Here is a 27,923-nt window from a genome sequence, read left to right on the forward strand (position 1 = left end):
ATTAATTAATTGGTTAATTAATCAATGTAGCTGGTGCCCCTTTTAACTTTATAAGTGCTTATTATTAACTCGGAGGTGTAGAAATACTCTCTACACCAGTGAAAACCATCCAGCTTCAAAATGTCAACTTTTTGTGAGGTAAGAAAAACAGCCCACTTTTCTTCCTTTTAAATGTTTCATACAATATAAAACTTTGGAGAATTTCCTCAGTCCATAAAGGAACATTTAAATCTTCAGTTCATGTAAAAAAAAATCTAAATAATCTAATTTGCAGACCAAAAACATCTCATTCCACTGTTATGCTGATGATGCACAGATCTACTGTATGTCTACTCAAAACCTCTGACTCCAAATATCCAGCTCCTCATATGTCACTGTTGAATTTCTCAACATTTTCCTGCAACTGAATCTGGAGAAGGTTAGATTTTTTTACTTAGTTACTCCAAAAACAAAAAAATGTTGTTTTTTTTACTGTTTCTACTAGTTAACAATGGAATAATCGCAACTGGCAAATTCACAGATGCCTGCATTTTACATTTTCAGCCCAAAGCAAAGTGCATATACCATATGCAGACATGCATTTGAGCCCTTCCACTCTTACCTATTATAATTCCCAGTGGAGCTACACTGTACATCACTGTAGTATCACAGTAACAAGTTATTATTTATGGAGAAATTCATCCACTGAAATGTATCCACTAACTCTTTCGGAGCAGTGGGCAGCCACAGCACAGCATTCAGGGACCAATTCCAGTTTTGAGGCCAGTGCCTTTTTAAGGGTCATAGTATTTCCAAACCTAACATCCATGTCTTTTGCTGTAGACAGGATCCACTCAAACATGGGGAGAAAATGCAAGCTCCACACAAAACAGACAGAGTCCAGATTCAACTGAGCCACTGTGCTGCCCAAGTAAATCATAAATAAAACATTTTTTGACCCACAGGAGAAAAGCATGCACTGGAGAATAGGGATACTAAGATTCTGGGATATTCCACTTAAAAGATGATTGTTTCTAGATTTTCTAGTGACTAAACAAGGAAAGGTGGCATATGTATTACTGGCTCAAAAACACTGTTAGACTTGCCTTGAGCCAATCCACAGCATCTGTGTTTACTTGTGTATTTTTTGATGACTCGTATTGGCTACATACTGTGAAGCCTCATTCATTTCTTATCCATTGTTTACTCTAGTGATACAGTATCAGCTTCAAAAAGTGCAACTGAGTTTACACAGCTGGTTTGTTTTTGCTAAACAGGCTTCTGTCGCTGATATTTGCGGTCCATGAAATTCACTTATGAATGTACTGTATAAATTACCAACTGTATTTAACATGTTGATCAACCTAAAACCAGTTCACATCAACCAGTCCACAATCCAAAAATATTCAGTTTACTATCATAGAGGACTAAAGAAACCAGAAAATATTCACATTGAAGATGCTGGGACCAGAGAATTTTGGAATCTTTTCTTAAAAAATGACTCAAAATAATTAATCGATTATCTAAGTTGATGATTCATTTTTTAGTCGTTGAAGCTCTACATATGTTTCAGTGCAGGAAAAGGAATGGCAGTTCATCCAGATGTCATGTCTTCTAGTTGTGGTCTATGTTGAACTCTGCATCTGAGTCACTAAATATGCACAAACCACTGATTTGCTCTTATCCACATGACACTGACCAAGCTAAGATTAAATCTGTGCATAGGAAAGTTTCATGAGTAAAGCCCATTGTGCATGACGTACACATGGACAGACAAATCAGATGATCAGTCATTTGTTCCATGAGACAGAAATGAAAGAAAATCAGTTATCCCACATGTCCCCATACAGGCCAAAGCATGTATGGCATGAAACAAAACCAGATCATTCATTGATATCATTCATATCATGTGTATTTATCTGGTACAGCCAGATACAGCCCTTAAACTGTATCATTTCTCCTCCTCTTGCCTTTGTTTGGAAAGAAACATTTCAGGGCAGTAACACTGTGTGCTGTAGTCATATTGATGCAAGTCTTTAGGTGGTAGTTACCATGTGGGTTCTGTAGCAGACTCTTACCTGTGGAGTTGATACTCTGAAGGATGCTCCTGTGGTGGGGGTGGCAGGTCGCGGAGAGATGTTGTTCTGGGCCTGAGCCTGAGCTTGAGCCTGAGCCTGAGCCAAAGCCTGTTGAGGAACCATCACGAGCTGGCCCAACTCCGTACGTACCAGCACCATCCCTGAAGAACCACAGGGAAGATGAATTAAAGGAAATACTGCAACATCATAGTCACACTGAAGCCTCTAGCAACTATCCAGATGCACTTACACTCAAGTCTACCCTCCGTATCATGCAATACAATTCAACAATACCATCAACTATAGCCTCTAACATGACTATAAAGTTGAATCATCATCTCTCTAAAATAGTGTCAACAAAAACTCAATATCATTAACTCAATTAATGAGTTGTTGCATTATTAGTTTTAGCTTAGTACACTTAAAAACTGGCACCTCAGTGTAAATGTGGGAGTTGGATGTCAAGTTTTTGTGGACTCTATTATCTACTTGTACAGGTACTCAAACATCATCTTAAGAGAGTTTTGTGCTCCACAATTTAAACTAGGGGGTTAAATCGTGATTGCAACCACATACTCTTAACAAGCAGCCAGTGTGAATTCAATGGCCACTTTTAAACCAGCCAATTAGTATTGTTACAAAACAGGAAATCCACAGTGGGATTTCCTCTGTGGCAAAACCATTTCATTACAACGCTAAGACTGAGAGCAGAATGGAAAAAATTAGCCAAATATGAAACTTAAAGATCATTTGATTACTACATTAATAAATGGAACCAAACAGAAACAATTCATTATCCAAGGCTGGATAATTACTGGGCAAAGTGGGCAACTTTCCCTGGACCCCAGACCCAGAGGGGCCCCAGTAGCCTCAGGTTCACTGCATGTCAGTTGGTTTTGGTAATTTGATTAATTGCAAATTTGTTGGGGAATGTGAACCACTAAAGTACAATATCAACTAAAACGGTTCCGGCAACTAACAATTAAAAGTATTATCATTCAGCATAGGAGTACTGGTTGCACTACACTTAGAGGATGAGGCTGGTGATTTTCTATATTTTTCTTATTGTCAACAAATCTCATGCACAGAGCCAAATCAACAATGAACTCACTTGAACTTGGAGATGAGAGGATACATTTACAGTGCACAGAGGGCGGTGGGTGGGATGGAGCATGGAGCATGGATTAAGCTCATTACAAATAAAATGAATGGTTTTAACGCAGCCCTTTTACTGTGGCCATGGTATATGTGTAATAATACACTCTGAGAGATCCTGTTATAGAAAATAACAGACCCTCAGGACACCTCACTGTGTATTATTATTTACTTCACTGCACTACAACAATGCTCGCACTGGAATTTCAGAAAATAAACATACCAAGAAAAGATCTAGACCTTGATATATAACAGACTAATGAAAGTCTATAGTTTGGGGATTTCATTGAAGCTGTGATCATGAGCAAATTACCCAGACTCTTTTCTCTCTATAAAAGGCTAGGATTGCTGTTATTATAGTGCCACACTTGTAAAGTAGCCCATGTCAGGTCAAGATAAAATGTTTTATTACACATTTGTTTATCTTTGCAGAACTTCCATTAAGTAAAAAAGACATGAGGTCAATAGAAAGGTTAATAGCATATTCAGAAAATTCTCTCAAATGTCTGACTGAGCCTTTTATTCCACAGGTGAGATGACTCAGAACAGCACTGAAGACAAAATAGTGGGGCAGCACACAAACCCTTATTAACCAGCGTCCACAGATATTACCTGCCATTTCTACTATATGACAGAGTAGGACCTTTATGGAGGTTGGCTACCTGCCCAATATGATAGCCAAATTTGGGCTCCAACAATGTTGCAGCGTTTTGGCCGGGAAATATAAGATGACTGGACGACTACATAAGGCCTTTGATACACTTCATGATCATAGAACAACGCAGATCAATGATTCTCACGGCATCAGGAAAAACACTCATCGACATTACAAAAAATATCTGTGCACATTTCCTGAAAACACAATGCTCCAATGTACTTAAAGCAACAGTGAGCACTGCTTTTCTATCACAAAACATCCCCCTATGCATCCCAACTTAACTTACAGCGACCAAGAAACAATACAAAAACACTGTTAATGCAGATTTGAACTGTGTGGAGGGCACCAGGTCTCCACTTATTAAGTTGCCTTTTCTTGAGCAGCATTACACTAAAAGTAAAAGCTACTATATTTTAAACATGTGCCACTTTTCAGGAAGTAACTTCACTGTACTGTTGACGTAAAACATTTATTATGATTCTGGGCACTGTGTACAACTTTTTGAAGCTGGTACTGTATAATAGCCATAGTATATATTCTACTGTCTTTATGCACCATGAGTGTACATTTGAAGTTGTTGATGTGGTTGCAGTGACTTAATTTCTCTACATTTTTTCTGGCAAATGAAACATTTCAAATTATTACTCTTGGAAATGCTATAAGAAAAAAATACAAATGTTTGAAAGAACTAAAACTTTGGTGACAGTCACGAAAGTAGCTGCCATTCACCAGAATATATAACTTTCAGATGCCTTCTTGTGTATGTGGTATTTTGTCAACAGTATGTGGTGTATGAATACATTGGTGGTCAAATTTCAATGTGATTTCATTGGAAAGAGCTCTTTCTTCTGCTGACAGCGAACTCATAAAACCATTTCACCTATTACTGTTACAACATGGCACAGTTTTTCCTGCGAGCAAAAGAAAGTTTGATCTGTTATGGAGACTTAAGAAAAAGACTGAAGCATCAGCTAAATGACTAAAATGAACAGATAAATTAAATTTGACACAGTTTCACTGCAAAGTTCATGTAAGTTTTGTCTTATTCTTACTTTTCTAAGTTCATACTTGTGGTTTGATGTTGTGTTACGGAGCTGTCAAGGATGCTTAGTGTAGATTTAATACTTTGCACTGCTCAGTTGGCACATAAAACTCCTGGGTGAAGTGTCTGATTCCCCCTGGGGCCACTTATGCTTCACAGTACAGCTACTGTGAATAGATGCATATATCAAAAGGCATTTTTTACCTCAGGAACAGTCACCATCCTATGGCACATACAATACACACACAGGGTAGTTTCCCCAGTATACAAACAAACACAGTAAAAGAACAAGGTTTCACACACACAAGCTCCTCATCCTGGAGACAGTCAAACAAACACTGTACCACGCTGACACCCAAACCTGTGAGCCCCAGGTAAAGGTTATTATAACACAGGTGTAAGCGAGCAGCAACTTCTCGCTGCTCTCCTCCCCCTCCTTGCAAACCTTACCCGGTGGGATGGTAAACCCAGGGGGTAGCTGAATGGTCGTCTGCTGTTGAGGTGGTCTGACAATTAGCTGGGGTGCTACAATCCTTTGAGGTGCTGTAAGTCCAGGACGGGGTTGAGACTGTGCAGAGGCGGCCACAGCAGGTGTTGGAGAGGCAGCTGTGGGCCTGACCATGCTGATAGTAGTTGTCACTGATGTAGTATGACCAGTTCCACATACAGAACTAGTTGCCACCCCTGTAAGACAAGCAGCAGCTGTGGTAGAGCTCAGAGGCTCCGTTATAGTTGTGGTAGTTGCAGCTGCTGCTGTAGTAGTTGTTGGTGGTGTGGCAACAGAAGACACAGAGGAAACAGTGTTTATTACAGAATTGACACCACCAGACTGGCTTGACATTACAATTTTGGACTGACAATCGTCTGTTTTGGAAGCCCCAGTGTCTGTGACCGGTTTGCTGTGATTCCCCTGTGGAGATGAAGAGGTGATGGGTCCTATGCGAGCGCCCTGCTGGACCAAGGCCGAAACACTGGTCCCGTTTCCGTTCTGGGCTATGCTCGCTACAATATGACTGGGGAGTCTATGCAGAGCAATAGTAGGAGTCCCCCGGTCGAGAGCAATAGCCGACTGACCTGCAGGCAGGTTGGCGTTTGATAAGGTGAAAGTCGAAGTGTTAATAGAGGATGTCACCGGTCGAGCGGAGTTTGTTGTAGCTGCACTGGTGTCCACGGAGCTGACGTTTTCGGTCACCGCCGTGTTGCTGTTCCTCCTCGTCGTTACAGCTGCGCCGTTCAAACTCTTTATCCGAGCTGAAGCGCTCCTCCGCGGCGTGGTTATGCGTTTTCTCGACGAGTTAGCCTCTGTCGACGTTTCACCTGCGCCCGGGGCAACCTTAGACCCCCGGCTGGCTGCGGTGCTGATGCTGGCTGGAGGAGATGCCAAAGTTGACCCCCCAGATGCAGCCAGTGTTGTGATGGATGCTCCATGTGATTGCGACCCGCTGCTGCTGGCGTTCACACAGGCAGAGGAGGTGTTGGAGGGCTCGCAGAAAGACGGCGTACAGCCCAGAGAAGGAGAGGTGACAGTTTTATCCGGGCTGACGTCTTTAGAGTTGATCTCCTGGCGCATCTCAGGTTTATTCCGCCGTCCTTGTTGTTGTTGTTCTAGTGTTGTGGTGCCCACAGGAGCTGGCAGCGTTTTTCCTATGTGATGGTTAGCGGGAGCCACTGAGCCAGCGCCTCCGTTTGCGTCTGTTTTACCCGCTGGGTTGCTTTGGCCGGAAAGCTGTGACTCCAATGAGCCTACGAGGTCGCTCACAGCTTTTTCATCCACCTCTGAAAAGAGCATATCTTCCAGGGGGTCGGAGGCGCCCGCCATCTCTGATCACAGATAGCTGTCTTATTTTTTTTTTTTTTTTTTTTTTTTTTTTTTTACAGTGCGCCTGCGTGTTACTAGGCATTGTGGGAAAGAATCTGACGTCATTAGATCAGGGGACATCCTAGTTGATAATAATAAAAAATAAAAATAATAATAATAATAATAATATTAAAATAATAATAATAGTAATTAGAAGAAGAAGAAGAAGAAGAAGAAGATGGAGAAGAAGAAGAAGGAATAATAACAAATAATAATAATACATTTAATTTGTACCGCACATTTCGTTCATAGTGAAGCTCAAAGTGCTACAGTATTAATAACATATAACACACAACAAAAATAAAATAATAATAACAATAATAATAATAAGAGCTAAGATGAAAAATCTTTCCTGAATAGTCTAGGGTCTGTGCTGCCCTAGTTGTATTTCTCATGTTTTTTCTTTAAGTCTAATTTAATTAAGTATAACATTGAACCGTTGTAATAGTGTAAGTACAAAATGGGATATGTGGCGCCCGTGACATACTAATTGCCCAAGCTTTTAGATTTTATAATTAATAATCATGCAGCTTGATGTGTCACATGAAAATCTTGAGGAATATAGCTTATACATTTTTATTTTTCTACATTTAAAAATGTATTCTCTGGCAGAATAGGATGGAGAGAGTCGATCCAGTGTACTATCGCGATATGAAGAAATGGTTCAATCTCAAACCAGTGTTAAGCATCCTCTATGATTAATTGACTCATTTGTTCCACACAAAAGTAACCGTGTGCAGTCCAGGTGTGATCATCAGTCACATACCACCCTTTGACATGAGTGAGAAGAAGTAGCAACGAGAGGAAGGGGATGACAAATGGCAATCACCCTATACTGTTAGAGGCAACTGAAACAACTGTTGGGAAAACTTGTTTTTCATGGCAAACTAAGAATAAAAATAAGGCAATCCATCAATTTTTTCAACAAGACATTATAAGTACATCTTCTGCCTTATCATGCCAGTCCACATTTGCTGGAGATGTTTGTTGGGAAAGAGTTTGGCTATTGCCACATAAGTTTTTTTTTTTTTTTTTTTTTTTTGACTAACAAAGTCAGACAGACATTGATGAGAGAAACGCTGGTATATGTATATCGGTGCTGCCCACACACAAAACAACTGTGGAGTAGAATGTCACGATTTATTGCTGATCATATCTACCCTCACTTTTTATTACTTTGGAAAAATGTATTGCTTGGATTCACTGAATATGACAGGAATCTGTTCTGTTTAATTGATTTGCTCGTTAATTTGACCATTTTTTTATATTCACAAATCCAAATTCTTGAGCAAAAACTTTTCTGTGCTGTCCATATCAAACAATACATTTCTTCAATATCTCAATGTACAAACAAAAATCTGTTAAAACGTATAACCACTGTAAGCTTTACGAGATATTTATTTATTTATTTATTTATTTATTTACAACCTTTATTCCCCCTGGCGTATTTGTGATTGTACACCCAAGTTGTAGACTCAAGGTGCTGTAAACTTGATATAAACTTGTGTCAATAAAGCTGTAAAAGAAATAAATGATACAAAGGAAGAGGATGCAGCAGCCTTCCTCCCAGCATGCTTTTCGGCGGGCGGACGAGCGTGAAAACGGCCCTGTGTCGTGTTATTAGAGGGAGCAGGTCAGACACGGTGCAGCTTACTGATTCATGTAATGTACTCTTAAAACTACAGCTCTGAAAATAACACATCATACCTCTCGTTTGATAGAAAACACACCCTGCTGAGTTATTATTATTAAAACCAAGAGGACAAACATGAGCGGAGGAGGAACACCGTACATTGGCAGCAAAATTAGCCTCATCTCCAAGGCCGAGATTCGCTACGAAGGAATTTTGTACACAATTGACACTGAAAACTCGACAGTAGCTCTTGCTAAAGGTAAGTTTAGCAACGAAGAAGCGGACTACAGCACTAAAGCTGGTACAGCGTAGCTTACAAAAGTGGTACACGATGGAAATGGTAAATTAATTTCGTCGTAGTTAGCTACGTTAGCTAGCTTTTTTAGCTAAGCGGTGCTGTAACGTAAGTTAACGCAGTGCGTCCTTTGTTTACGTTGTGTTTGGGCTAATGTTAAATACGAGCCCCTTTCTGCAGAATATAAAGTTGCACATTACAGAAAGTTAATGTCCTGTGACCATCAAACATGTTATGTACAAGTTTTGAATGATGGGTCGTTCGCAAAGTTACTTTAAACGTGTGTCTAGTGAACTCACAGTTTAACTTTCTGTAGCATGTAGCCCACTAATACACCTGAGTGATTTTAGTTTAAGGCACATTAATTTCTGCGCTCCAAAGCTTCATTCTCATATTGTTGGCAGGAGTCAGTGGCATGGTCATACAAGTAAACAATAATTTCACAAAAATTAGAAGATTATTCCACCTACATAACAAATAAAGATGTTTTTATTTATGCCAAAAATATGCCAATTTGTCAATAAAGTAATAGGCTACTTGATTTCTCATTCCTAAGTTATCTTAAAAGTCATTCGGTGGAATATCTGTCTGGTCAGTGAATTAATAATCACTATATCACTGCTCTGATAGACAATAAGTAATAAATGTATATATGTTGTTCAGTGCATCTACACTGAATCTACTCATTCTCAACAAAAAGACTAATGGCCTGAATTCATTTCATTTATCCTGTGAATTTTTCCAACAGTTCGCTCTTTTGGCACTGAAGACAGGCCCACTGAACGGCCTATTCCACCTCGGGAGGAAGTTTTTGAGTATATCATCTTTAGAGGGAGTGATATAAAAGACCTGACAGTCTGTGAGCCACCCAAAGCCACTAGCTCCCTGCCTCAGGACCCTGCCATCGTTCAAGTAAGTAATAAATGTAAACTTAAATTCTGTATGTTTTCTGCAAACGTCATAGTAAAGCGTTGTTAATTTCTTTGAGGTTAATGCCTGGCCATGGCCATGCTGATACTTGTAACTGATACAAATCTTTCTGTTATGCATGTCCATGACCTTTCCAAAAAAAAATGTTTTTTTTGTTTTTTTGTTGTTTTTTTTTTGAGTTTCATTATTTTATTGAATGTTAAAGATTTGCAAAAAAAGTACACAAGGGCAAGTGGACAAATTTAATACTGCAGTTATTTCTATCAATTTAGTATGATCTTTTTTCTTTTATCTGAATTGGAGAACTTTGTCAAAATACTGTTAAAAGGCAACCCAATAACCCTTTTCATGGAGGACGGTTTGACATGTCACAGTGGGGAAAAGCACAGGTGTAAATAATGAAATTAAATGATTGCTTAATTTCGTGTAGCTGCTTCAGTACCAGGGTTCCTGGTATTGTGTATGCTGGCTCACTGTCACCCGGACACTTAAATGAAACAGAGCCATCGTTAATGTTATTTGCAACACCTGGGCTTTTAAAATGTCTGCTGTGAAGAAGACCTTTTACAACCTGCTAAGACTCGGATAGACTTTTTCATGGCACACATTTTGTCTTGTCACAGCAGTAAAAGCTGGGTGTATCTAATGACATTAAGTCTTCCAGTAAGCCAGTTTGCAGTATACCAGAGCATTGGAACTGGAACACCTGAATTCAGCCATCATTAATGTATGTTATTGATTACAGCAGTTATAAACAGTTATAAAGGTGCATTTCAGTGATTGGCTCGGACACATTTTATGCCTAGAAATTAATGCAAAATAAGCAATATGATGGGAACATAGCCAGTCACATTTTAACACATGAATTACTCATAAACTAAATATGAATTAAAATCATTTTTGTGCTGATAACACTGAAAACACATCTCCAGCTCCATGCATCAAAACACATTAAATTAAATTCTTCCCATTTGCAGCTGATAACTTTTCTAGATGTTTGTTCTTTTTTATTGTGCCAGTAATCATGAAAGGTCTTGCATCTCAGTGAGGCTCACTGAATACACTAGCTTTTTCATTAAACATAGCAGTAGAGATGCTGTGTAGTGAATTAAACTGATGTAGGGTTGTGCAGCATATAAAACTGTGATACTGACAGTCAAAACCATTCTGTTTAGCAGTTATGTTTTTGAAGAACAATAGCACATCGTGTCTTGTGAGTGATGAGTTTAATTTTTGTTAGTGGTCTGAAATGAATGGATCAAAAACCTTTTCAACATAAATGTATTATCATACGTGTAAGAACTTGTGTTAAAGTACTGTTTTTGACAGTTGGTGTTGTCATGTTTTTTTCAATTGACTGTGTATTTGTTTTTTCTAGTCATCAATTGGATCCAGCAATGCTGCTTCAGCATCATCATTCCAGTCTGCTGCGTCCTATGCTCCGTTCAGCAGGGCCCCTGTCCCACCATACAGCCAGTTTGGTGTTACACCCCTTGCAGCTCAGCAGTTTGGATCTGCTGGAGTAGGTAAGGAGTATTCTCTTCAAATTCAAAACAAGTATCTATTTACTGTAGGGAATTACAGGAGGGATCTAAAAGGAGAGCTGTGAAAGTGTCCCACACAACAGTGCAACTTGTGACAAAAGTAAAGGCATCTAATCATTTAAAAAAAAAAAAAGTTAAGTAAAACAAAACCATCAGTGTGTAGGACCACATGTGTGCAGGACACTGGCCAATAAAAACCTTGGAATTAGTGTTTTATTTCAGACCACACTACAAAGTGGCAGACACACTAAATAATGCACTAGCAAGATGTAGCTCATCCCAATTAATGATCACTAGCATATTTAACATGATGTATTACATGTTATTGTTTGATGGTATTACTTGAAACAAATATCATTTGAATATTGTGATAATAGTTTTGCCTGTATTGCTTAGCTCTGGTTACAAAGCACTCTGTTTGAGAGTCATGGGCTTTGGTAGGTTAATGTAAAGATTAAAAGGCTGAAGAATCATTTTTACATCCACAATCCTTTCTAATGATTATTTAAACAAATGAACCGTTTTCAAACTATCATTTTAAGTGAGACACCTGTCTCTCAAGCAAATCTGGAGCAACACCTGATTCCTGTTGATTTTAATAGAGCACAGCTGCATGTGGCCTGCTGCACACCTGAAGCCGATTTTGTGTTGAACTGGGATTAGTAGAGAAAATGATGCAACAGATTCCTAATAAACTGTTTTGCTGAAGCTTGAGTGTTTGAATGTGCTCAAAGGGGGAGTCATTTATATACATATTTTGCCACATTCATACCGTTGTATGTCATATAGCAGCATTTAACATTGTGTGTATCACAAAACTCTGATTGCCTCTGTCAGCTGCTTTAAGACAGACTATTCTGCCTCTGCTCTAAGAAAATCATCAATTTCAATGTGTGTTTTTTTGCACTTGTCTTGTTTTTTTTTAGCAGGACGCACTAGTCCTCAGCTGGACTCTCTAACAAAAAGTTCCACCCAGAAGCAGGCAGTGCAGGCCCCTGCATCAGCTGCCCCGGCCCCACCTGCACCTGTAGGACAGAGGAGTCAGACCTCAGCAGCAGCTCCCAGACCCACCAGCACCTCCACTGGCAACCAGAAACCTCCAGACCTCCTGGAGCCGAGAAAAGGTAAGCAGACCTGCTTGGCTTGATGTTGATGACCACTGGTGTTAGGACACTTTCAAAAATCTTTAAGGCAATTAGGCTTTTATATCTAAGTGTAGAAGAGATAGCTGAGCATAAAGTCCTCTACAGGGCTAAATACACTCTTCAGCTTTGGAGTTAAGGTTCTTTACACATTGAACTAATAGAGAAAAGCTGGCTTAACCTACACTGTCTGATGTCTGTGTTAGAGCATTAACACCTTGATGGTAAAAAGTCTCTCTTACTGTTCAGCTCCAGAGACTCAGAAAGTGTCACAGTCAGATCATGAACAAGGTGCTGTTGAAAACCGGGACCCCAACAGGCATCAAGCTGGTAAGTAGTTTGTACCTTCACTTAACAATAATAACAATACTTTTTTGGTACTAGCTATTAACTCTTTATGGGCTATTAATTCTTCATATGAGGCTTTATTTTCACACAGTGGATGTGATTTCTGCAGAGCCACTCAAGGGGGGGTGGTTAGTTTACCAATCTGTGTGCACAGATTCAAAAATCCATGCACACGTTCTACCAGTTTGGCTCTGCAGATTTTACACTTTTTTGGCTCTGTGCTCCACCACATTAATTTGAAACCAAACAATGGCAATCAGGTTTAAGTGCCGAGTATCAGCTTTAAAGCTGCATTAATTAAGATTTTAGATATTTACTAATGATCAAATGAATATCTCATATTAGGTGGCAGTCTTTCCAGCAGCAGTGCTGTTGCACACCAGCAGTGGACTAACCTTACAATTGTTCCAGAGAGGTTTATTCTTGTTCAAGTCATGTACGTGATAATTTACCGGGAGCTTCGACACCAGAAGTGCTCTGGAGGCCCAGATAGCTCTAGTTGTAATAAATAATGAAGTAAGCATGGTGTCCTGAAGCAATACTAATACCCATTTTCATTTCCTCCTATAGTCAGAATGTAGCCACTACAATGCATCAAAATACTGAGTGAAGTTTAGAAAGAATGAGGAACACAGACATCAGTCTAGGGATTTCAATGCTTAACCCGTAATCGGTTAACCACTGAGAACATTTTTTACTCTATAGGTTAATTTGCATACTAGGGTTGGGTATTGAACTTGTTCATGTTATTCACGTTAGATCAATCGGTACCTTGTGGGACTGAGAGTGTCTCACACAGAGACTCCAACGCTGACAGGAGCACCAACCCGCAGATACAAAGGGACGTGACGGATCCATTTTACCAACGTGCACGGTGGCCAGCAGCTAGTCAGCGTGGCTAAATCTCCTTATTGTAATAGATGTGACAAACAAAAATACGACCTCCCAAAAACAACATAATGTAATCGTAACACAATGCTGTCCTGATACGTTTTGACTGCTCAGTACATGTTGCTTGTCAGGCCATTGCTGGAATTTAGTTTTCACCTGTTTTTTGTTTGTTTTTCTCAGCTGGTGCTCAGTTCATCCGCCGCGGCCGTGGAAGAGGAAACCGCAGCAGAGGCAGAGTAAATGTGCGCAGGGATGGCACCATGAAGTTTGAAGAAGACTTTGACTTTGAGACTGCCAACGCACAGTTCCACAAAGATGAGATTGACAAAGAGCTTCAGACCAAGCTCAAACTGAAAGGTACAGCTCCCAGCACACTTTTCTTTATTTTGTTTATTCTTCAACAGTACAGGCAGTTTTTTTTTTTTTACCACTTCCTTTGGCTTTACCATCTAAAACACAGATGTACTGGTTGAGAGCATGTATTGTCCCAAATGTGGAAGCAAATCATAACTTCAAAAAAGGTCAAGGTGACAGGTGCAGTTGTTTTTGACGGGGTGTAAGGGCAAGACTGTTTTTAATTTTGTTTATCGTACCACTATTTCTGCCTGTGAAAACTCAAGAATTCAGGTTTGCAACCAGAAACATTCCTGTGGTACAAGTAAAATGTTGGCATGATATTGGATCATATCGTATTATAGTTTGTTTTGATTAACATTTAATGATCGTCTTTGAATCTCCTTGAATGGCAAAAAGTCAAATTAGTGGTTTGGTCTGAAATCTGTTTTATGTTTTTCTTACGTAACCACAGATGACAAGACTGAGAAGGCAGTGAATGGTGAAGAAACAACTGACTCAGAACATCCAGCTAATGAGGGGACCACTGAGGAAGAAGAGGCTGTGATAAACACATGTTACTATGACAAGTCCAAGTCCTTCTTTGATAATCTGTCCTGTAATGATTCAAGGTACTTCAGCCTGTCCATAATCAAGATGTTGATCACTTCTAGGACTCTGATCATAGCACTGCGTCAAAAAAAGACAGAGGCAGGATTTTACAACCCTGGAAAGTTACAGAAGCAGTAATTTGCTCTTCTGTCTCAATGTTTAGAAATCAAACTGTAGAATAACACTGGAAATGCCACAAGGTATTCTACCTGCAGGAGCCAGATGATGTCAGACTGCCCTGCAGCAAAAGCTGGATCCTCTGTGAGAGCACATGCTGCACAAATGCAGTAGCCTCATTGAAATGAATCAGACTGCGATTTTGACACAGTGCTATTTTCAGTCTGAACTTGGCTTCTCAAGACTCACTATCACTTTATACAATTCACATGAGCCTTTGTATTTAACCATTTATTCATTGAATTGTATGGAAGCCCGTTTCCACCAGTGTGATGGGAAAAAAAAGATCCTGTAAGTCATTATGAGGAATTTTCTCAAAAATAATGATAATCTTCCCCCTATTTGTGTCGTTTTTCAGTCCATGAATTAGTTTGAAAATGACTGAACAACGCCATCTACAGGCATTATGCCAGTAACTCATTATTTTAAGAAGTCAGTATTTCAAGAAAGTTTCTCATAATGACTTACAGGATCTCTTTTTTCATTACATTGGTGGTAATGTGCTTCCATAGAATTTTACTTGATTAATACACTGAAAGACTTTTGTTTTGTTTTTTTTTATCTCTTAAAGCAAAGCGGGTGAAAGAGGATTTTCAAAGTAAGTCAGACACTATCTTTGCTGTGTTGAGGGAGGCGCCTCGGGAGAATGGGACCAAAATGAAAGTTATCATGATGAACAAGCACACTGTTACAAATTTTCATAAATGTTGTCATCTGAGCAATTATTTTTGTTAAGCATTTTATTAAATTGGTTTATAGTTTTTTAAGTTTTTACATTTTTTAAACTAGGTGTTGCATAGACACATATTTGGATTTTTGTTAACCAAAAAACATGACGTACATGAAACGGTCTACATAACATAAGAGAATCCAGAGTCGTCAGTTGAATGAGAGAGACAAGAAGGTTTAGTTACAATATTAAAGCAGAAACATAGACCGACTTTTTGGAGCTGAAACCAGTTTGGTGCAGTGATTCACATCAGCCTGTTATTCAAATACAGTTTCTAATTCTTGTACAAAATCTGAAATTACTGACATAAATTGTAGCAAAATATGGAAAAATTTAGGGCAATTTTCTCCCCTTATTATCATGTTTTTTTCTTGAGGTATGTTTATTACCAAAAGAGAAGGATCCTAATCGTCTTTGTATGTGTCAGGGAGCGAAGGCCGACCTGGGCAGAGGAGAGACGAATGAATTCTGAGACGTTCGGCATCCCTCTGCGGCACAATCGAGGAAGAGGAGGCTTCCGTGGCCGAGGCTTCATGGGGCCTCGCGGAGGCCGAGGACGACCGTCTAGCAGAGGCTCCTTTGGACCACCTCGTGGTGCCCCGCCTGGTTTCAGAGGCGGATTCAGAGGTGGCAGAGGAGGCCGGGATTTCTCTGATTTTGAATACGGGGTAAATCCATCAGCCTTTCAGACATCCTGAACAGTATTGATTAAGCGCTTTATGTAGAAACAGTTTGATGACCATTCTAAACCTTTGTTGTTTTCTTCCAGAAGGACAACAAGGTGGCTGCATAGTACTGCAGCAAGGGATCCACAAAGAGTTGTAGCCCCTCATCATGAAATTACTCCAGTTCAAGAACATTTCTTTGGCCTCAAAATTTGACAGAAAGAATGAAGACATGCTCTCAGTCAGCAGCACCAGGGTTGACTGCTCAGCATCAGGGGGTGAGAGTGCAGCTCCCTCTCTCCACTTTGAGAATGATGATTTTTTTGTTTTGTTTTGTTTTTTTGCCCCAGATTTTTTGTTTGATAAACAGCCACCAGATGGACAAGAACTTGTAAATACCTTGCTTTGGAGTAATTCTGTATTTTTGCATCAATCAAGTTAATTTCTTACTGAAGTTGTCTTTGATATTGAAAGCTGTATGCAGAGAGCCCACTGATACTGTGAGTGGATCACAGTTCATGTGATCAATAGCTTTATTTTTTATTTGATTTCATCTTTTTGATATTATGATGTATAGGCACCAAAATTCACTGCATTGCCTGTTGCACCGTACTTTCTCCCTGCGCAGACGTACGTAGTTTGTTTGCCATGCATTCAGTAGTTTAACTCAGTTTACAGGAAAGTTTTGTTTTTTTGTTAACATCCATTAATTCTTAATGTAGTTGTGAGATCAAAACCAGCTGAAAGAAATGTAATTTGAATCGAAAATTATAATGAATGTATGTCCAACTCATTTTCTACTTTGTTCTCCCCACTAAACTGTGGCTTGCCAGACACTCGTTTCTAGTTCTCAGAAATGTAAAATCAGTATTTAGACTTGTTGGATCATATCTTCACCCCTCAAATGTCACCTGTTAAATGAATTATGTTTCTGCTTCAGGTTTGTTGCTGGACTTCTGCAAGCCTGTTTTTTTTTTTTTTTAACCTAATACAAGCTATCAGTAGGAGCCAGTCTCTTGATTTATGTATGGGTTTTACAGCATTAGCTTTAGGAATATGTGTTGACTGTAGATTTTTATGTAGGTAGCTAAACAAAGAGCAATCCCATGATTTGTTTCTGTGAAAGAGGAACATCCATTAATAGTGCAGTCTGTAGAAGTTGTCAGGAAAGAAAAGACTTGAATTTATTTAGACAAAATGCTCCCCTTTAGTAATTATTATTTTTGCCAAAATGAATACACGAGCATTTCGTTGAGCTAAAATAATTGAAAGCCAATAAGCACATATGTTTACACCATTTCAGTACCTCTCCCTTTTCTAGGTCAAAAACATACTGAGCCATCCGTTAAAATAATTTTTTTTTTTTGTTATCGCCCTTCTTTGAATTGGCTTACAGTTGTGTCATATAAAAAAATGTTCCCGTTGTGTCTATAGTCAGCTGTTTCCACTGAAACTAAGAATTTACCTGTGTTGTAAGGATTGTTTGTGGGAAATAGTGAAAATTGACTAAATGATGTCTGAAAGCATATGTTCAATGGTAGCATTTCTGATCAGCCCTCTGACTTGTGTGTAGCTCCTCTTCTTGCATTGTTGTCAATGTTATTTGTTCTCTGGAGGGAATTTATTGTTTAAACCAACTTGAGTGAACAAAGGGACAAGAACTGGATGTGGTGTCAGTGTGTTCGGGGGAGATGGGATTTTTTTTTTTTTTTTTCTTTTTGGTTCTGATTTGTTCGGACTTTAGGGAGTGCCTTCAGTGTGGGGAATTTTTTACAGCTCTCCCTTTAACTTAAAGGTTACCTTTTGACAAAAGTATTGATAGCACTACAAAGTGAAACTAGATCCTTCTCAGTAGCTGTGGTTGTTTAGAACAAGCAGCCCAGTTGAAAATTGTGCTGTTTAACTGGATATTGCACAGATTGCTGATCACTGCATGATAGCCGTAGGAACCATCACTTTATATGGGCTTTCGCAATAACCAGTGAGATTGAAATTGCAACTAGAGTATTACTGAACTATTAAAAACTGACCTGTTTTCATATGTTTGTTACTCCTTCCAGTCACTGGAATTGTAAACTGGGAATCGTTTTCTTGAATATCAGCAAAATTGAGTTTTTACATAAGATAAAGAGTTGTACAATATCCACGTCTCTCTTGTTTTATTGTTGATCCACAGACAGACATGCTGCCTCTGCAGTTCACACTTATCTGGGTCTAACCTTTAAATTATACCCTTGTCTTTGCATATTTATTAGAAAAGTTACTGGAATTACCTGTTTTATATCTGGACACGATTGTGGAATCATACAATAGTGTTTCATGCAAGAAGACATAGCTTTAAATGTAACGAAAGATAAACGCATCCTTCAGTTCTTCCCAACACACAAACTACAAAATAGTGCAAGATAACGGAATAAGAAATCAAAAATATCTTGACAAAAATATTAACTCAGGGTCCTCTTACACAATATCACACTTGTGTCACTGTTCTCAGATTTAGGGTATGATTGCAGTTGAATCAGTCTGAATAGAAACACTACTAATCCTATTATTTGTAATAAATCAGAAAAATTATTTTGATCAGTTTAGATACAGTACACAGAGCCTATTGTGTTCTGTATTCATATTTTTCCCCTATTTTCAATTTAGTGCAAGAGAAACATTCAAGATTTTTGACAGTGGCTTGTGTTTAAATCTTTATACATTATATCAAGACTTTTAACTCATATTTTCAGTTCAGTTTTCAGGGGTGATTCAATAACAGATCTACTGTATAGTCCCTGTATTCTGCTCATCACAATTATGGCCATCTCTATATTTGCACAATATGCCTCTTTAACAGACATTTTGACATGTTATAACAGGAAAAGCACAGGTGAGATTAATGACATCAACAAGGATGCTCCCTGGCATGCCGGCCATCGTCAGTGATGATAATTACACCTGTGCTTTTCCTGCTGTTATGAGTCACAAAGACCCAATACCACCTGGAAATAATCACATCATTTAAATTTAATACTTAAACATATTTTTTAACCAAAGTGGTTGGGATACAATGTTTGATAGAATCTGAGAATTTCCTCCTGAAATCGTCAACCTCCTGGGCCTGGTCAGTGTTATGTGACATGGATGTGTAATGAGGAGTATGTTCCACGGTGCACCGTAAGTATACGTCACTGTGCACAGTTGGGGATGAAAAACAAAGAGGTGTTGGGTAAATTCAAATGCTGCAGGAAGTCTTGAAATGACGGAGCAGTCTCAGGCCAGCAGGTTTCAGAGACGGTGTGCACTCTATTATTTCCCCACTGGGGGAATAAAATGTGTTGCCCTCCCAACCAGAAATAATTATTATGAAACTTGGTTGATTGAAGGTACCAGTTTCTTTTCAGCAAGATGCCAAACAATGATTAACTCTGCTATGGGCCTCTAAGCCACATGAGCTGTAGGACTGTACCATTAAGAGACACGGCGCACTTTAGTTAATGTACAGATGATGTACAGAGATCACTCTTTGGATTTCTGTGTGGCTCAACAAACTTAAAAACTAAATATTTTGTTTGTCACTTTTTATACAGGTTAAATGGTTTAGGCAACTGCATTTACTAATTCTACATAATTCTCAATAAATGTATGTTCTTGACAGTTATTTAACTACACTGTCTTTTGATTTCTAGTATCATTTCTGCAATACACATACATGAAATACCTTATTTTTCAACCTGCATTAAGATGTCTATAATGTTTACTTAATTATGAAACTGTGTTCCTCTGGGTCAGTTTTGACATTTTGGCCTGAGGGTGGCACAAGTGAACAGTTCATGGTGTGTTTAAAATGGAGTAAAGGTCATTCTCTGGGGACATGAATGTGCTGGTTGATTTCAGTATATCTAGTGTAAACGTAAAACAAGGAGGCCACCTCAGACATTACAGTCCTTCCTCTGGCAACAATGGCCACAGTTTAAGATGGGACACAGTCTCACACCACCCACATTGTGAATAAATATCATTCCAATCACATTTTACCGGTCGCCACATAAGATCAATCATAGCTTTCCTTAAATGACAGGTAAGAGATGATTGCAGAGATAAGACAGGCCTGGAAGACATCGATGTAATATACAAAGACATGTTAGTGCTGGAGGGATGGTGGGCTAGAAAAGAAGGGATGAAAACATCATCAGTCATCTGAGAATAGGTCACACAGGTGTCAACCATTCATTATATACAATAGGCAAACACCAGACCGGAATATGCACACACTGTAGCCAACCAGAAACCGTCCAACATGGACTACTTCATTGTATTAGAAAATACAATATCAAGAGAAATCCCCTTCCTCAGGCACTAAGGAAGGCAAAACACCGTGACTTCATTGTCAGGTGTCTTGGGGGAAACAGCAGGAGAAATGTACTGTGACATTATTAAGTTTTTAAAAGAAACAGATTTAGCTAAAAGAATGTTTGTTTTTTGCTGCATAATTGCTCGTTCCACACTCCAGTCCAGTAGGTGGCGGTAATGCAGCTCTAAGCTGGTTTGCCATCCGCCAATAAACACCGAAGAAGAAGCGCAAGCGGAAGAAGAAGAAGACGAAGAAGAAGCGCTACAAATATGTCGATTGTTTTTGTGCCAAAGAAACTACGAGGGAAGGCTAAAATCAACCAAGAAACGATACAGAGGGTAGGTCACCAGCAAAGATGACGTAATGTATAGTAACAACGGCTTTATTGTTTCCAGTAATGGTTAAAATAAAACCACATTTACACACTGTGACTTACTGTGTGTTAGCCAACGTGTTTAACTTGTTCAACTCTTTGTTTTGTGTGTCGCAGCTGCTGGATGAAAACGACCAGCTGATAAGATGCATCACTGAGTACATGCAGAAAGGACGAGCAGTGGAGTGTGTCCAGTAAGTCAATTAACCCTGACTGACCACTGTTAGCTATGATCAGGGGCGGGTTTGGTGATTTGGGGGCCCAATGCAAACTCTGTCTTGCTTTATATTCACCCTTCCTCTAACTGGGATGGTGTCAAAACGTTTTTCTTTAGTAAAACTATTAATGTCGCACAGTAAAAACACTGTGAAAGTCCTGCATTTAACGTTTACTTAAAGCTGGAGTGCAGTCGCTTTTTCTCCCCCTTCTGGCAGTGAGAGTAATGACAAAAACACTGTCGACACACTTCGCTACTGTTTCGGCTGTAAAATGGTAGATAAATCGTTTTGACCGTCACACAACCCCCTTGAAATGACTCGTTTCACTATCAGAATTTGATCCATTCGGACCGGTAACATTTGGAAAGTCTAGAAGAGTTGCACGATTAAATTATTTTATTCCCATTCAAGTTAGCAGAGAGCTAACCGGGAGTTAGCAACCGGCAGTCTGTAGTATGCCTTCTTTGCATATAGAGCATGCGCAGTATGCATTTATCCGGCCAGGGCGGGAATGTCAAACGTGATAACCAGATTAAAAATTCCGGTATACTGTGAAATACAGAGATTCATCTGGTGGTGATAGGCTTAATCAGCATTGTGTGAACTTGATTGGTAAGGGCTTGAATGCAATGGAGGATCATTTATATGTAAAAGTTCCGCACAGCAGGTTTAAGAGTGAAAGTGAGGTATTATCAGCACAATGTACTTTAAATTTACAAGGAGGAGCTATTTTATATAATTTGATATTGTTTGATAGTTTAATCAATAATTATGCATCATATTTTATTTGTTATATTTTGTGAGTAAAATCTGAATCTGCAGTGTAACCAGCAACATTTATCTGTCAGGTAAATGTAGTGGTACAGTGTTTTCCTCTGAAGTAGAAGTACACAGGTGAATATATTAAGTGTTTTGGGGCCTTTTACAAGTTATTTCGGGGTACAATGAGTTAGAATCATAACATAATTCAATATTTTTCATATCTAAATATCATTATAAATCTACAGCTGTTGGGGGTCCTAGGAAGTTGCCTACCCCAATGGTTCTCAAAGTGGGGTCCAGGGAACCCCAGGGGTCCTTGAGAGAATTCCAGGGGGTCCCCAGCAAAAAGGGGAATAATATATTAATAATATAAGTAACACAATGATAGAATGTATGACTATTTTGGCCATGGGTTTCATACACTTTCTATCATAAAACATCTAAAAGCAAAAATCTTATCAAATGGGGGTCTGTGGTCTAATTTGTGTCAGTTCAGGGGTCCTTGATGTGAAAAAGTTTGAGAACCACTGGCCTACCTTGCCTAATGGTAAAGTCGGCCCCTGGATATGATGTTGCAAAAACATCCATCAGCTGCTAAATATTTGGAATTCCCTCAACTTCAACTTTCCCAACGTCAGCACCATACACGTCTGCACACTTCTGATGTGCGTCTCTTTTGCACCAGGTGTTTTTCAGCTGCTGTTTTTTCTGCTTTTCCAACAGATACCAACAGATCCTGCACCGCAACATTGTGTATCTGGCAACCATAGCTGATGCCAGCCCAGACAACATGCCTCCCTCCTCAAATGTATAAAGAACAAAAACATTTACAAAGCATGTCTAACATTTATAGTAATAGTATTATTAATGTTCTGTACCAGTGGCTTTTCTAATATGCTGTTATTGTGACTTTTTACAGTCCACACCTAATGAAACCTCCGCCTCCAGACCACCCGTGAATGGACATGGAGGGACATGATGATCCAGCTTCTCAGTGTTGAGAGAATTGTTTTTACATCAGAAGAAAATGTATTTATAATGTTCAGTTTGAAGTGTTTTCAGTAATGTAACCCTTTCCAGCATCACTGATGTTTCAGGTCAGTGATGCTCTAGTAGATGTGTATATAAGATGTCAAGTCTGTGAATTCAATGTAAATAATTAGTTTCTGCTGAGATAGTCATCATGAAGATGTTTGTTTTTACATTTATATCCAGCTACAGGGGCCTGGATAATTAAATTCTTGAAGGCATTAAAATGTGAACTTGTAAACAAATTGAATGTACATTAAAACATTTTTCAGGTTTTTTCTTGGTGTCAGTTGAAATCAGTTCAGAGTCCATATTATCTCAGTGTACAGAAGACCATTTATATGAAATGTTTATAGCAGAAGTTCAGGACAGTTTGACCATTTTCACATTCACAGAGGAGAGGGAGTGACTCTTCAGCACAAACAAACTACAAAGACAGCATTTCCAATTGCTAGTCATTTTTATTCATTTTTTGCATTGCTGGTACACTTGGAGAGATTCAGTTGCCAGCTCAAGAGAACAATAAGCAACATAAGCCAAGCAGTCCCCCTTCATATCAGGGCAACATGTTTTTATTATTATTTTTTTCTTTTGTAGAAGCCACTAGTAAACCATTTGACACAGCTGAAAAAGCTAACAGTTACAGTCCAAGGTCTGTAATCATGTCTTTAAAAAAGGCTGCAACAGTTAGGGAGATAACACAGACAAAAAGCAACAAACCCTATATCTTGATTGTGCAAAGCACATTAACTATAAAAAGATATATATTTATATGTATATACAGCAAACAATTCTCTGTAAACATGTTAAGTATGTTAGTTTTCTGAAAACATGGTGTCATTTCATAAATACAGGCAACATTGGCATCCGCAAACATCACAAAAAGATAACATTCTGGGCTTTTAAATGCAGCCCATTGCCATAGAAACCGAAGAAACAAGGGCTCCAAAACACCCTCATCACACAATGTTTTAGTGTTTAGCATGGCATATTTGGTAACGTTTATAGATAGATGGTGTAGTTCAACTCTGTAGGAAAAAATGTGCTTTTTCACATATTGGGAGGTGGAAAATAATGTTTTATGTAATATGCCTACAAGAATACTAACATACAGTAATGGTATAACATGTAAGAAAATACAAAAATAAGATTAATACTGTCAATAATTGTACAAGAAAAATATTGTATTAAACAGAAGAAAAGTTAGATTTATGGGAGTTAGTGTTAATCTGGAACAAACAACCGCCAATTAGAGAGGAGGAAATGAATGCGATTCTGGGTGTGAAGATGTTCCCTAATGCTCTCATCCAGTAGGGTGTGTAACTTCACGGTTCATCAATAATCTCAGACCACCTCTTATCTCTTCAGCACCATTCATCTTCTGAACAACGCTTTGGTTGGAAATAATATTCTGCAAGTGCTATCAATACCAACATGGCACATAGTTACTGCTATAATTCTTAACTCTGGTCAGTTGTTGAAAAAGTAGTGTATTTCTCTCAAATTACACCTCTGCAGTGACTTACTATATTTATGCTGAGCCTGCTCAAAGCCTCTTAATAAAAAGAACTAAATATTTATATTTCAACTTCAGTATTTTACAAGCTATGAAACAGTAGATGGTAGCTGTATTCTGAGTCATCTTGCGTGAGATTTGGCAGTTACAGCTATGTAGACACAGTATATTTATTATGGGCAAAATGAGAGCATTTCAAGCCCCTGCCCCTGTGTAATCCCCCTCCTTTACACACACACACACACGTTCAAGCTGCAGAAGCAAGTGGGTGACGGCCGTGCACGTCTCCAGCTCTTGTCTGAGGAGATGTCAGCTCGACAGACAGAGAAACCACCACTAGGCTAACTGCTGCCAGCATGCATCTTTCGTAGTTTAAAACATGGCAGTTCAAAAAACTTCAAAATACATCTCTTTTTCAAATGGGGATGTTTGACATGGAAAAATATAGATACAAAAATGTTGAGCCAGTGTGTATACTTAAATTTTGCCTCTGAGGCTTTGAAATCTTCCAATTCAGTGGGTGTGGACTGTAATGGCTGCAGCTCGGCCCACTCAGTGGCTCGTCTCACAGAGCTACAGGTCCTCCGCTGCTCTTCACTGCGGACTGTGGATCAGTACTGGTGAAGGTAGGAGGGCCTGTGCTCGTGTTTGAGGGGGAAGGATTTAAAGCCCTTGGTCATGGGTTTGTGTTGTTGCTGCTGCTGCTGCTGCTGTTGCTGCTGCTGCTGCTGCTGCTGCTGCTGCTGCTGCTGTTGCTGCTGGGTGAAGGGAAAACCGGAGGAGATGCCCGTGGAGGGGGAGCAGTCGCTGGCAGTGGACCACACGGGAGACTGCAGCATCTGCATGGAGTCGCTCCACTGGGAGGAAGGAGGGATGTTCATCTGGTACAAGGAAGAGCTGGGATTGGGCATGGTGTTGGTGTGGGTGGAGTGCTGCCACGGAGCTTTGGGAGGCCAGGTTTTAGTTTTGCTGTCCTGTGGAGCACGTTGAAAAGGTCGGACATACAATCAAAAATCAAGTCTTACCAATACATAAAAATTAGGACAAAAGATTGAATCCCGATGCCTAACAATTTCTGACTGGTATTGTGAAATGTACAACTAAGTCGGGTGTTTCACAGGTGGCAAGAGAGCTGCAAGGAAATTCATGTTTCTCATCAAAAGAGGAATCATCATTTTCCAGCGTATCCACTCCCTCATGAAAGTCTTGTGGTTCATTTTTGAAGGGAAATGTGAGTAGTTTGTCTACATTCTCCAAATCTTTAAATGATCTTGTGTGTATACATTTGGTAAAATTCAGCCATAATGTTTTTTGACACCCGTATTTAAAAAAAACACAAAAGAGCATCCCAGAGAGCTAAATGAGTCACAAAGCTTACATGTGATTTACACAAAATTCAATTTTCTAACACCTTGTGCCAAGAAACAAAATTTCATGACACTGGTGGGACCACATGGCACCTTAACTCCAAGGTTATTGTTGCTCAGCTGATTTTGGGGATTTTTTTAACAATGAAAGCTCAAGACACTACAAACGTGCCTTGAGAGGCAGTATGACAATGTGTTTTTTGTTTTTTTACACAGGAAGTTTGAGGTGTGATCCCTCTAGTTGTAAAATAAGCTCCATGTTTAGTACTTTGGGAGGGCTTCCAACTTTACCTGGTTATCATCCCCGATGTGATGGAGTGGTGGTGAGGGCAGGGTGCACGCCTCTGGCTCACCACAGCTGTGTTTTCTGCAGACAAAGATTTTTACATTGAACTGTATCACATACAGCTGGAACATTTTTATGCAATACACTGTATATCAACAAGTGTGTGGTAAAAAGGAAGGAGAGGAAAGATCACAGTTCAGCTATGTGAGTGTGGAATATTAACAAGTGAAGCCCAGGTAACTGTGTTAATGACAATTACCAGTGTGGCTGCAATGTTGTCTCTGCCAGCAATACTTAACATAAAGCTAATATATTTTGGTTATAAGTAGCTGAAATTTGAGATATTTTATTTTAGATTTACCTCCTTTGCTTAACTGCCGCTACAAGGTCCGGCCCCGAAAACATGGAGAACAGACTGTCACCATTGGCTGAAGACGTCTCATCACTGGAGCTGGCGGAGTCCCCCTGATTGGCTGACCAGCTGCTGTTTACAGCCTCACTGAGGACACAAACGGAGGAGGTGTTAGTTTATTATACTCATAACAATGTTATTTTAAGCTACCACAGGTTTACATTTATTTGATGATGTCTGAACACCCTGATGAGGGTTTACAAGTGACATGCCACCACAGTAATGGCCACTTGTTTACTTCTGCCCGCTTCCCTGGATTAAGCTGTAAACAGGATGGCACTGTCTCACATTCGTGGGAGGAATTAAATGACAACAGCCATGATTAATGTGGTAAATGCCTCACATATCTATAATGGCTGCCATATTAATAATTGAATCGCAACATCACTCAACACTAATGTGTACACTATGTTGAAACTAAGCTTTAAATAACAGTTCAGCACTATACTGCTGCCTGAAGTACATCTTGAACAATGGCATCAGGCATTTTATCTATGTGTGTGTGTTTGTGTGTATGTTTTAAAACTACAAAAAAAAAACTGCTGGAAAAGTTTTCTATACAGAGGTGGGTAAGTGGTTTGCCGAGATGCCGTGTATGGATACCTACCCCTCACTGTAGTACTCTGGGTGGGACCAGGTCCTGTGCTGCTCATCAGGCATTGGCCAGTTACTGCGAGTGTTACTGGGGCGACGGATATGCTGCACCTGCCGTTTCTGCTGCATGGCCTGACTGACTCCGGCGACGTAACGTGCAAACTCCGGGTCAGAGCCAACTGCGCATGGAAAGGGAGGATAAACACTACTATGAGTTTCTGACACCCTCAGCTTTTCTCTTTTGCTCCCTGGAGCTCAATCAGTTTAGGCAGACTGTCTACCACAGCAGAAAAATCACAAAGGGCATAAGTCAACCCTGCACAAAAGGCCTCGACTGCAATCAAAAGAGTCTGCTGCACTGTAAAAATAGCAACTGGCGCAATCTAAATTCAGCATAAATTGTCAACTTACAGTCGCAGCTGAAAACAGCTGCTCATACTATCTGACCTACATTGACCATTTTATTCTGATCAGGGTCTCAACTGTCCTAAATATGCTTGAATGCTTAGAGGGTTGTATAATAAATAGAATCAAATACATTTAAATACCCCACCTGGCAGCATGACATGACACCTGCACTGTATTATAATAACAAGATATCTGCGATACTAAATGCACAAATGCAGCCCGATAAACTGTCTTAGACAGTTAGTTTTGAACAGGACTCTCTTAACACCACTTCACTGCTTGAGCTAAAGACAAAACCAACAGGGACTTATTTATTGCCTCTGCCATTACACTGTTTATTTAAGTGTAATGATGTTGCCGTTCATAATGCTATAGTAGTCCCTCTTGGCATCTGATCTGATTTTCATTTATGGGACAATAAAGATTTGAATTTAGACATAACTTCCTCCCTGTAAGCATCGTAATGGTTTCAGTTGGAATAAATAGTCAGGAGGTAACTCAGGACATCCACCAGCTTGTTCTAACATTAGTCTCCTGATATAATGAGCC

The 27,923-nt window shown here is 39.4% G+C and overlaps 4 protein-coding genes across 10 annotated transcripts in view; 2 read left to right on the forward strand and 2 right to left on the reverse strand.

Annotated features, from left to right (window-relative positions):
* Nucleotides 1–6,748, reverse strand: part of LOC121895498 (transcription initiation factor TFIID subunit 4-like) — a 92,497-nt gene extending 85,749 nt beyond the window's left edge. For all 3 annotated transcript variants that reach the window (XM_042408674.1, XM_042408683.1, XM_042408691.1), the window contains exons 1-2: nt 5,363–6,748; nt 2,058–2,218 (exon numbers count right to left, since the gene is read on the reverse strand). In XM_042408674.1, coding sequence (XP_042264608.1) covers nt 2,058–2,218; nt 5,363–6,731 — 1,530 coding nt within the window. In that variant the 5' untranslated portion in view covers nt 6,732–6,748. The remainder of the gene's footprint in view (nt 1–2,057; nt 2,219–5,362) is intronic.
* Nucleotides 6,749–8,302: 1,554 nt separating this feature from the next.
* lsm14ab (LSM14A mRNA processing body assembly factor b) lies at nt 8,303–18,212 on the forward strand. Of its 4 annotated transcripts, XM_042415555.1 has the most exons (11): nt 8,303–8,403; nt 8,492–8,662; nt 9,447–9,610; nt 11,007–11,154; nt 12,099–12,296; nt 12,564–12,644; nt 13,734–13,910; nt 14,362–14,518; nt 15,247–15,273; nt 15,833–16,073; nt 16,175–18,212. In XM_042415555.1, the coding sequence occupies exons 2-11, from the start codon at nt 8,539–8,541 to the stop codon at nt 16,196–16,198; spliced, it is 1,341 nt and encodes a 446-aa protein (XP_042271489.1). In that variant the 5' UTR covers nt 8,303–8,403; nt 8,492–8,538; the 3' UTR covers nt 16,199–18,212. The 4 variants fall into 4 exon arrangements, with proteins under 4 accessions (XP_042271489.1, XP_042271499.1, XP_042271495.1 ...); XM_042415565.1 differs by having other exon boundaries at nt 8,339–8,662; nt 16,178–18,212; XM_042415561.1 differs by having other exon boundaries at nt 8,339–8,662; nt 12,102–12,296.
* Nucleotides 18,213–19,052: 840 nt separating this feature from the next.
* Nucleotides 19,053–23,067, forward strand: ss18l2 (ss18, like 2). The gene is made up of 5 exons (XM_042407603.1): nt 19,053–19,232; nt 20,569–20,747; nt 20,900–20,976; nt 22,486–22,570; nt 22,682–23,067. The coding sequence occupies exons 2-5, from the start codon at nt 20,679–20,681 to the stop codon at nt 22,739–22,741; spliced, it is 291 nt and encodes a 96-aa protein (XP_042263537.1). The 5' UTR covers nt 19,053–19,232; nt 20,569–20,678; the 3' UTR covers nt 22,742–23,067.
* Nucleotides 23,068–23,232: 165 nt separating this feature from the next.
* LOC121894754 (granule associated Rac and RHOG effector protein 1-like) overlaps nt 23,233–27,923 on the reverse strand; it is a 34,946-nt gene continuing 30,255 nt past the window's right edge. For both annotated transcript variants that reach the window (XM_042407585.1, XM_042407594.1), the window contains exons 11-14: nt 26,980–27,145; nt 26,322–26,459; nt 25,966–26,041; nt 23,233–25,281 (exon numbers count right to left, since the gene is read on the reverse strand). In XM_042407585.1, coding sequence (XP_042263519.1) covers nt 24,919–25,281; nt 25,966–26,041; nt 26,322–26,459; nt 26,980–27,145 — 743 coding nt within the window. In that variant the 3' untranslated portion in view covers nt 23,233–24,918. The remainder of the gene's footprint in view (nt 25,282–25,965; nt 26,042–26,321; nt 26,460–26,979; nt 27,146–27,923) is intronic.

The sequence above is a fragment of the Thunnus maccoyii genome, chromosome 1 (genome assembly GCF_910596095.1).
Source record: "Thunnus maccoyii chromosome 1, fThuMac1.1, whole genome shotgun sequence".
NCBI lineage: Eukaryota > Metazoa > Chordata > Actinopteri > Scombriformes > Scombridae > Thunnus > Thunnus maccoyii.